We start from the raw sequence: 10,999 nt of genomic DNA on the forward strand, positions 1-10,999 counted from the left end.
ATTAAGATGATTATTTTGAATTCTTTGTCAGGCAATTCATAGATCTCCATTTCTTTGGCATTGGTTATTAGAGTATTATTAGCTTCCTTTGGTGGTGTCATGTTTGTTTCCATGATTCTTTGTAATCCATGTAGCCTTGTGTTAGTGTCTGTGCATTTGAAGAAGTAAATAGCTCTTCCAGTCTTTAAAGACTCATTTTGGCAAGTAAAGACTGTCACCTGCTCTGTGCTAATGACATTGTCCAGAGTATCAGAATAGAATCACAACTGAGAGGGGTTGGAGCTCGGTCATGTGGCTACCTGCTGGGTATGCTTGATGCCCATGGTTGGTGGGCCTCTTGCCAGGGGCTTGGATGGGTTTGGATCTGCCTCATCCCTGGGTGGACCTTCAGGACCTTGGTCAGTAGGGCTAAAACTGGGACAAGGGTCCATTTCAGGGTCTGCAGTTGAGTCCACAGATGGTGGGCTGATTAGCAAGTGCATGGATAGGTGTGGCTCTCACTGGGTCGCTGGGTAGGCAGGTCTAGTCCTGGACCATAGCTGGGAGGAGCTGGGACCAAGTCAGAGGGCTGATTTAAAGTCCATAGTTGGGACCAAGTTCAGTGGGTTTGCCTCTAGGGGCATGGACAGGTGTGTTTCTTGCTGGATTCCTGGGCAGGCAGGACTGCTCCCAGACCATGACTGAGAAAGGCTGGAGCTGGGTCATAGGCCATTTTAGAATTCACAGCTGAGACCAAAGGTCAGCAGACCTGTTACCCAAGGCAAGGGCAAGCATGGCTCCTTCTGGGTCCCTTGGTAGATGTTGCTGATGGCAGGACCAAGGCCAAACAGGACTATAAATGCCTCCATAGGGACAGGTGGTATTTCCAGATCTGCAGCCAGGGACAAGGTTGGTGAGTCTCCCTTCTGGGTGTAGGCCTGCCATCTCAAAACAACCTTTCTTTCTCTCAGGCTCCATTGGGGTTTTACAACCCCCTACCTGGATCCCAAAGCTCCCACAAAGGCACTTTGTCCATGAATGGCTGCCAAAATTATTTTTGCGGTGGGGAGCTATGATGGGGCACCTCCTATTCTACCACATTGCTTATGTTGTTCCCTCTGTGTTGTTTCTATAGTTGTATGAATCATTTTTAAACTTAAAAAAATTTATTTTGGTATTTTGGTGCAATATGGCAAGGTATTTAAAACCAACTCAGTGCAGCACTGAAAATAATTAACTAATTTTTATATTATTATTTAATCTACTTTTTAAATCAAATGCTTATAAAATTTTAATTTTTTCAAGATCCTTGAATAAAAATGGGAATCAAGCACTTAGATGTGATTCTTCTCAGTTAGTTTAGTATGGATCTTTTCTGGTACAAACAAGAATCTATCCCAGATTTCAACTGCCTGAAGTCAAATACAATATGAATTAAAACCAATTTAGGTGTAAAGGAATCCAGGAAGGAGGCTACACCTGAACAAATCAAATTAGAAGTGCTGCCTTTGAGTAATCTCAGAAGTTCACAGGAACACCCAATCCTCTAATGCCTGAATCTCTACAGGCCAATTATTAAAAATAGTTAGAATTTTAGAATAGCAAAGAAAAATACTGCCTTTGTTTCAACTCTTAAAATAAAAACTATATGACTACTACAAAGAGACTCTCTGCCTCTCTCTCAGTATATATTTAAATCAATAGGTGCCATTCTTAGCATTTTCCCTCCAAGTTTCTAGCAACATTTTGGACAATCAGAAGGTAAGTATAACAATAATAGCCTGAATAAAAACAACTGAATAGAAAAATGGCATGGCTGGCTGGTTTCACTCACCTCCCCATGCGGTGGCCCCTCCAGAAGGTGGTGGTGGCGCTGGTGCTGTGGCTGCTGCCGCCCCTCCAGAAGAAAAGTCTGGCTGGAGGTCCAGGAGATCACTAGATGGTTTAGAAGTGCTGAAAGGAAAACACAATTTTAAAATCAGATTTTAAAATTTTATAATATAGCAATGCTTTTAAATAAAGACTGATGCCGAAAGCATCAAAGATTTTGGACATTTTAAATCCAGTAAGAGAAGAGTATTTTGGAAAGTATAGCATATGTTCTTCTATCCCAAGGGTTGGCAGACTACTTTGTAAAGGGCCAGAAGCGCAATATTTTAGGTTTGTGGGCTAGATGGTCTATCACTATTCAACTCTGCCAGTATAGCATGAAATAAGACACGGAAAATATATAAACAAATGAATGTGTCTTTGTTCCAATAAAACTTTATTTATAAAAACAGACAGTAGGCTAGTTTCACCCATAGGCCCTAGTTTGCCAACTCCCTTTCTATACACAATAACACAGGTAAACCATCCTTCAAGCATTGGGCCACTCAACAAATCATAAAGCAGAAATTAAAGGGGAAAACCTAAATGCCTCAAATTAAGGGGGAATTTTATCAAATATGTTACTGTCCACTGGGTAGCATCTGAAGTGCTGGTTAGGACTGTGATAAAAGGAAGCATACTCCAAAAATTAAAGGTATTATAGTAAGAGAATTACGGGTAATTTTTCCCCTTTCTCTGTTTTCTAAAATTTTTTGAATGGAAAAAAATTCTTGCCTTAAGAATTTATTTATAAAGAAAGAATACTAAAATGAATAATCACTAATTTACCTTTTTTTCTAAGTTAAACTATAACGTAGCAAGTTTGCCTATAAGAGACCTCATCTAAAATGCTTCTATATTTTTTATTGTCATTCAGTTAGGGCTGTGTTTTTCAAAGCTCCTCCATCTGCAGAGGCTCTAAGGAGGAGCCTAGAGCTTTGCTATTCAAAGTGTGGTCTTCAAACTAGTAACATCCTGAGACACTGTTGGAAGTACAGAATTTTGGGCTTACCCCATATCTTCTATATCAGAATCTTCATTTTAACATGGCCTCAGGGGTTTCATTCAGGATTGAAACACACTGGCCTACAGGTTACCAGACCAGGTACCAAGCCACCAGGGTGCCAGATTCCCCACCCTTCTTCATAAATAGCAATTCCATCTTTACCTTTTTTTACATATTAGATTTCCAGGTAATGTTCTTTTCAAGAAAGGATACTGCTGGTTTTGTTTTTTTAATTTCAAAGCACATGAAATTTGCCTAGTTTTGATTTCCATTTCATAAACATAACTGGTCTAAGTCCTAGGATAGGGAAACATGATTAAGACCTGAATCAAAACTTTTAGAAGAAGCAATTTATCTTAGTATAGAGGCAAAAAGGACTTGGTTTTATCAAATTTGTGATTATAAAAAGTGGAACTAAGCAAATAGGGGTAACACACATAGTTAATATGGGTACATGACATGGATTTATTGCTCAGTTAAAAATTCAGGTCTCCAAATACAGGGCATTCATAATCAGTCACAGATACTATAAATCCTCTCAAGACAAAAGAACCAAACAAAGGGAGACCTAAAATTATGATCTGAGGAAGCCTCTTTGAATTGGGGTTTCATCTGAGGCAGCCCTGAGATTTTACCCAATGCATAGCCATCTCCACCTTTCTCACTACCTTCTGACCTTTAGGTGCTATAAAAGCTGATTAGGAAGATTCCGATGCTCTCTACCTACCACCAGAGTCTGAGTTCCTCAAAAGCACCAGCTAACTGGCCTACAACTGCAAAGTTGTTGCTGTTGTTGTTATTGTTTTTTAAGTGCCTTAAGACACCGTTTAAATTTCACACAAGAAGCAGCTAATTTCTGAAATCATTTTCCATATCTTCACAATTTCAGAAGAATCTGAAGTGTGTGTACCATTCTTCCACCTCCTTTCCAAAATGTGGGAGCAAGAAGGAGATTTCTACAGCTTACGTCTTTCTGATGCTTTGAGAGTACAGGCCTAGGGAACTGTAGAAAACGTAAAAGTAATTACGTGGTGAACCTAAATATAGCCCAAACTATCATATGTTACTAGGACTAGATTTCATTTTGTGAAAACATCTGGGTTCAGTACATAAAAATAAAACAAAAGCCTAATCAAAATATTAATAAAGAGTTCAGTGTATAGTCATTAACTAACCTGACAGGGACAGCCGCAGATGCAGTTGCAAATAAATCAACCGGTGGGGATGTATCAATAGTTTTAGCTGGTGTAGAATTAGGAGACGTAACAGTTGTGACTGGAGACGACTGAAAGTGAAGATGCACAACACATTCTAGTCAAATGCGAATCTAGAGGACACAGGGAAACAGGACCTCCACTTTGCAGAAACTCTGATATTCACAGCAATTTTTTGGTAACTCCATGTGGGAGAAAAAACTCAAGAAAATTTGAAATGGAGAACTGTAATAAGTAATCAATATTGGACAAAACAGTTTTCAAATTTCAAAAAAGTTAAATGCAATTTATATAAAATTATGTTTTAAGTATTTGGCTTAACATTGCAATGATTTCTACTCATGTATTTAAAGTCAAGGCTAACTGGTATTTCCTAAACATAAAATTAGCAGGAAAGATCTTACCAGCTGCTAAAAATGAAAACAATTATCAATTGGGATAACTGCTATAAAACCAAAACTAAATCTTGCCATTTGCAATGATGTGGATGGACCTAGAGGGTATTTAATACTAAGCGAAATAAGTCAATCAGAGAAAGATATGTATCATATGATCTCACTGATATGAGGAATTCTTAATCTCAGGAAACAAACTGAGGATTGTTGGAGTGGTGGGGGGTGGGAGGGATGGGGTGGCTGGGTGATAGACATTGGGGAGGGTATGTGCTATGGTGAGCGCTGTGAATTGTGTAAGACTGATGAATCACAAACCTGTACCTCTGAAACAAATAATACATTATATGTTTAAAAAAAAAAACAAAAAACAAAACAAAAAACAAAAAACCAAGGCCATTCTTTTTCCTTTGCATCCTAACCAGACTTCATATAAAGTCTTCTCAGGTGTCTTTAAATTCTAGAAATCTGACTTTCAAAATAGTTCACAGATGGCAGAGAACAATTTATAAACAAGATTCAAGTCACTGACAGTTTAAAGGTACCATGACTATATCCCATCACTAATATGACATAGATAAAAATAAAAAAAGTGAAATAAAATCTAACATTTATTGTCCTGGATTGGTTTATTTTTAAAAAGAGAACTTAATAGTCAGGTAATATATTAAAAATTAAGATTTTTGTTGAGGTAACTATCCTAGTTCTATTTCCCTTTATTTGGTATATTTAATTCTCCATGTATTTACAAGAGAAAGATTAATGGGGCGTCTCAAACCAGTCCACTGATAATGTAAGTGGAAATGTGATAAATAGCAAGTAAAACATGAAGACTAACACCAACCAAAGGCTATCAAATACTGCTATAAATGGACACCTAATTTCAAATAGACCAAACTTAAAGAAAGTTTTAAAAAGTATAAATTAAGTAAAAGGACTGAGGAGATAATGTTCAGGGGTATTCAGACTTAAGTAGTATTTATCTAATATCTATTTGTCCAAGAATCAAGAAGTCAAAATTCAATAGATACACAAGTGTTAAGCATTCAGCATATCAAGAAAGACAAACACATGAGCAGTATGGATATTGCTGCTCAGAAAACGTCAACTCAATCCTTTCTCTTCACCAAAATTCAAAATTTTCAAATGGAATATGAAAGATTATCAAGGGAATAGAAAGGACCAACCAAATTTAATTTGTATGTTATCCACTGTGGACACTGACAACTCCTCTTAAAGAAATTAGTGGATTTCTTTAAACCAATACACGCAAATAAGCGTAGAAAGTAATGTTTAGGGGTGCCTGGGTGGCTCAGTCGTTAAGTGTCTGCCTTCGGCTCAGGTCATGATCCCAGGGTCCTGGGATCGAGCCCTGCATCGGGCTCCCTGCTCTATGGGAAGCCTGCTTCTCCCTCTCCCACTCTCCCTGCTTGTGTTCCCTGTCTTGCTGCTTCTCTCTCTGTCAAATAAATAAATAAATAAAATCTTAAAAAAAATAAAAAAGAAAGTGATGTTTATGAAGATATCACTGAGAACTTAAAAACAACAATGAAGCTACCAACATAAATGTAAAATGAAGGTCTTCAAAGGCTTGTTTAAATAAACTGCTCTGTAACAATAAGCTCTAAAGAAAGGATAGAACTAAGGAAACAGAACCAGAATAATCCTATTACAAAAAGAAAATGTCAATAAAATTCAATTTGGCCAAAATGTAGAGACAGACCATCCCCAATTGATTCTGTAATTTTTACCACACTCTATTCTGCAGTCATATGTTGGAATTTTTCACATAGACATAATGATTTTAAACCCGGTTTTATATCAGAATCACCAGGGAGCTTTTTGTTGGCTTGAGCTGCCGGAGGGAATCTTAGGCAGTCAGCCAGGTACTGACACAGTACAGGGTGTCTGGGAACCACCAGGTCACTCATAATGACATCCTTCGTCTCTGTAATAATAGCAATCACATAATGGAAATTTATCATAGAGGAAAGAGCACATTTATTACATTTTTGTCTGAAAAATACAATGGCAAATGTGAGCTAGAGACCTATGGAAATAAGTACTACTGTCACTGATAACCCTATTCCTGTCCTTCAATCTGATAAAAAAAAGAGAGCAGGAAGAGTTATTAAAATTATTACAGTGGAGTGTCTAAAAGGCATGGCTGCAGAAAGACACTCAACCACAACTGACTTCTTCACCATTCAAACACATGCCAAATTATGTGTTTTATCTCACAGGGCTGGGATTTAGAATAGGTATATGTGCTTTGCAACTAGTTTGGTTTCAGTTGTAATATAAATGTATGAAAATTTCTCCTACTTAAAAAAAACTTAGTCCAAATAGAGGACTAAGTAGACACTGCTATACCACACGAGATTGAGAAACTAATATAAAGTAGAATATACAAAATTTACCTTTCTTTTCCTCAAAAAATTAAAAATAAAATTACCATAAGACCCAGAAATTCCACTTTTGAGTATACACCTGAAAAAATTGAAATCAGGAACTCAAACAGGTATTTTAATATACCCATGTTCACACAGCAACATTATTTACAACACTCAAAAGTTGGAGACAACCCAAGTCACCAACTGACGGATGGAAGAAGAAAATGTGGTGTATACATACAATGGAATGTTTTTTTTTTTTTTTTTTAAAGATTTTATCTATTTATTTGAGAGAGAGAGAGAGTGAGAGAGAGGTGGGAAGGAGGCAGAGGAAGAGGGAGAAGCAGGCTTCCTGCTGAGGAGGGAGCCCTACGCAGGGCTCAATCCCAGGACCCTGGTATCATGACCTGAGCCGAAGGCAGATGCTTAACCCACTGAGCCACCCAGGTGCCCCCATACAATGGATTGTTTTTCAGACTTAAAAAGGAAGGAAATTCTGACATATGCTACAGCATAAATAAATCCCCCAAGATATTTTGCTAAGTAAAATAAACCAGTCAAAAAAGGACAGACACTGGATGATTCCACTTATTTGACGTAACTAGAGTAGTCCAGTCCATAGAGTCAGAAAGCAGAATGGTGGTTGCCTGGGGCTGAGGAGAAGCATGTGCAGTTAGTGTTGAAAGGGTGCAGAGTTTCAGTTTTGATGACAAAAGTTCTGGCTGCAGAACAGTGATGAATAGTGATGGCTGCACAACAATATGAATGTACATAATGTCACTGACCTGTACACTCAAAAATTCCTAAAATGGTCAGAACAGAACAAACAGCAAACTTACCTTACTTAATGGAGAGGGAGCACCAGATCTAAAAGGCAACCAAAAAAATTAAAATTGAATATACGTGAATACATTTGCAGAAGCACTGAAGTTTGGTATCACTTGGACAAGCATTAACTGGTTTATATACAGATGTTTCAGCAACGTATAAACTATTTTTTAAAAAATAATTTATCCTTCACTCAATTATGGCACCCTCTTTCAATGTTTTCCATTCACTTAATTTCTAGTATTAGAAATTCTTAAACCCAAGTTTTTTTTCTGTATCTCTAGCAACTCAAATCTTCGAGTTGATCATTATTGCCTGCATCCAACAAAAATAAAATTGGAATTTTAAAAATGTTGCCCAGACTTGGGGAAAATAAGACCTCACAGAATTAAAAAAAAAAAAAAACCCTCTGGTTTATTATTTTAAAAAGTTAGAAAACTCATTAAGGTACATTGTGATTCATTTAAACATAATTGTGAAGCACAGAAGGAACACCAAAATTTAAATATGAGCCATGTGCCTGAAATGTGTCTCAACTTCCACATGTATACTCCTGGTTTGTTTTTTTCATGGCTGTAATGAAAACTATCTATGGAAAATATTCCCATTATCCTGTTAGAACTAGTAGAACTTGAAAAAGAACAGTAACCTCAATGCTCGTTTCTAAGGGAGTGAGGGAAAATTAGAAAGGAGTAATTTTTTTTTTTTTTTAGTGAGATTATTTCTAGCATTGACTTGTACATCATTTCTAGCAACGTGCTTCAGAAATGACTGCCTAAACAACTTATATTTTACCAACCCAGGTTGGTGAAAAATAAATTAATGATAAAACAAAATGAAGAGAAAACACATTTCAACAGGAAGCCTACGGTCAGAGTCTTAGAGGATGGCAGGGATGGCTTTCTACTCATCTACAGAGAAAGGAGCACAAGTGGCACCAGCCAAACAAAATTAGCAGAGATTTAGTAACTGAAATTTTGTATAGTATCATGAATTTTTGTTCTATTGAATGTAGCAAAACAGATTTAATAATATACATCACATTAATAACCTTTTATGTTCAACCTTATTGGCAAATACCTGCTATTAAAGATTATCATCCTCAAGCCTAAGTAGAAATATCATAACTGGCATAAGAATCAGTTTGCCAAGCTCCTACACAAGCACCATTACTAAACGACCCTTCTAATTACTCAGATGGGCCCGGCACGCGTGTTCCTCTCTTCCTTTTACCTGTTTCTTCATTGATTTACTACCCTACCATCAGTCATTTGCCCTTTATAAAAGAAAATGCTACCATCTTTTATATATATTGATAATGACACTGAAAATCAATACTTATTTTAATGATTTCAGCAAGAGAAATCTAGTACATAGTGAACTGCGCTGGAAAGAATAAAGCACGAATATAATTTTATAAAAGAGAATGAATTGCTACAAATAAATCTATGGATTTTTATGATGAACATAGAAAATGCCAAGGTTTACTTCCAGGATGTTAATAATAAGTCATCAAAAGAGGAAATTTTGTTATGTCTTATCCACAACAATAATCCCTATAATAATAATAAATATAATAAATAGTAAATAATAAATAATAATAAATATAAATATAATAATTTTGGCTATAAATGCTAGCCAGAAGACAAACAAAAAACCAAAATACAGATGTGAAAAACCTATCTATGTCTTCCAAGTAATTTTAATTACAATCAACTCATCAGGTTTTCTGTACCCTCAGCACTTAGTAAACCCACATGTAAAATAAAATCAATTTCTCTTTTGTTCTATGGAATCACAGAAACACACAATATACAAATATATCACACAGTATTACATAAAACTTCAAAAATGAATATCAGTGAATAAAAGCCATTAAATATAAAGAGTATACATATTTTTATAGTAGACATTTGAAAACGCTTCATTGCCTCAGAGATTAGAATCACTCTATACTGCTACTTAAAAGACAAACAACTTTAATTTTCTTTATCACATTATCTTTTGGCACTTCTGCCATATGCCATGGGAAAATATTTTGTCCACTAATCAAAAAAATTTGATTTCCAAAATCTAAGAGGAATGTCTATACACCTACGAGAGACTGTTAGTCTTGATTTAAGAAGACCAAAATAAAGTAAAACCATTTATGCCAGTCACCTTGGGAGACAAATAAAAAAGTATAATGAAAAAACACAGATGTGTAAAATTGACAGAAATCAGTTTTAAATGTTCTAAATACCAAATGTGGAGTCTTAAGAGTGCTTTTTGCATTTTTAGTAATAACCAAATGCAAAAAAGTCACTCAATGTAGTACTCACCCTTCACTTAAGTTCCCAGGTAAGCACAAACATACAAAGAAGAAAACAGTTAACTACTATAGTTCATTTATTTTAAAAATAGGGAATAAGCAAAAGACAAGTTCATATGTGGTCTCAGCCAATTCAGAGAATATGACAAGCATAAAATGATTTTAAAGGAGAGAGAAACATTATGCTCAAAGGTAATTCAAAACAGAAGATCACTGGATTTCTATTTCCCTACTCTTAGAAATAAGTATGTGTACAAAGCTCTTTTCCAAAAATAGTTTACAGCAGCCACAAGGGGGCGAATTTAGACATGAAGTTAAGGCTAATGAAATTTACCCCAGAAGGCTGCTTTTGGTGACTGCAGTAATAGCAGATGTTAACACGGGGAAAGTGTGGCTCTGTGCAGGGTGAAGGGGTCTCTGAAGGGAAAAGAATACAGAGAAGCTGACTCTTCACCAAGCATCCTGCATTGCCTTGCCAAGGGAGAGGTTTTAAGTCCTGAGGATATGCGTATTTCCTTCGCCAAAGAGGTCCTTCTACCACAGGAGCAGGGACATTTCTTAGGCTCCCTGCCCCCTTTTGCTTAAATCCCACACAATTCCTTTGGCTTCTTAGATACTCTAATACAGGGTAGCTCCAGCAATCACTGGAAGTGAGCATCTTAATGTACTCCATGTCATTTAATGCACTCTCATGTCTTTCTGGTTGACATCATTCTATCCACAAAAGTCTAACCACCCATGGCCACAATGAAGCGGGGGTAGACCTTGCACCTGCACTGTGGTAACAATCTCAACAGAGCTCCTGAGAGGTCCTGAGAGATTCCTATACTGTTGTTCATCGTCGAAAATTTAAAACATGCAATAATTTTTATACTAACTTGGAAAAGATGACAGAAACGACACTTAGCTAAAGGAACAACAAGCAACAAGTAACATCAGGACACGAATAGATTCTGGGCAAACGCCGAGAGAGAAGAAAAAGGAAAGGAATTGCATTCTTTTTTTTT

At 36.5% G+C, this 10,999-nt stretch overlaps 1 protein-coding gene across 1 annotated transcript in view; it reads right to left on the reverse strand.

Annotated features, from left to right (window-relative positions):
• SNAP91 (synaptosome associated protein 91) overlaps positions 1 to 10,999 on the reverse strand; it is a 140,794-nt gene that overhangs the window by 52,516 nt on the left and 77,279 nt on the right. Inside the window, exons 11-13 of the mRNA XM_081828599.1 lie at positions 7,693 to 7,724; positions 4,030 to 4,139; positions 1,814 to 1,932 (exon numbers count right to left, since the gene is read on the reverse strand). Coding sequence (XP_081684725.1) covers positions 1,814 to 1,932; positions 4,030 to 4,139; positions 7,693 to 7,724 — 261 coding nt within the window. The remainder of the gene's footprint in view (positions 1 to 1,813; positions 1,933 to 4,029; positions 4,140 to 7,692; positions 7,725 to 10,999) is intronic.

Source organism: Leptonychotes weddellii, chromosome 8 (assembly GCF_054177405.1).
Source record: "Leptonychotes weddellii isolate Sample4059 chromosome 8, ASM5417740v2, whole genome shotgun sequence".
Taxonomy (NCBI): Eukaryota; Metazoa; Chordata; class Mammalia; order Carnivora; family Phocidae; genus Leptonychotes; species Leptonychotes weddellii.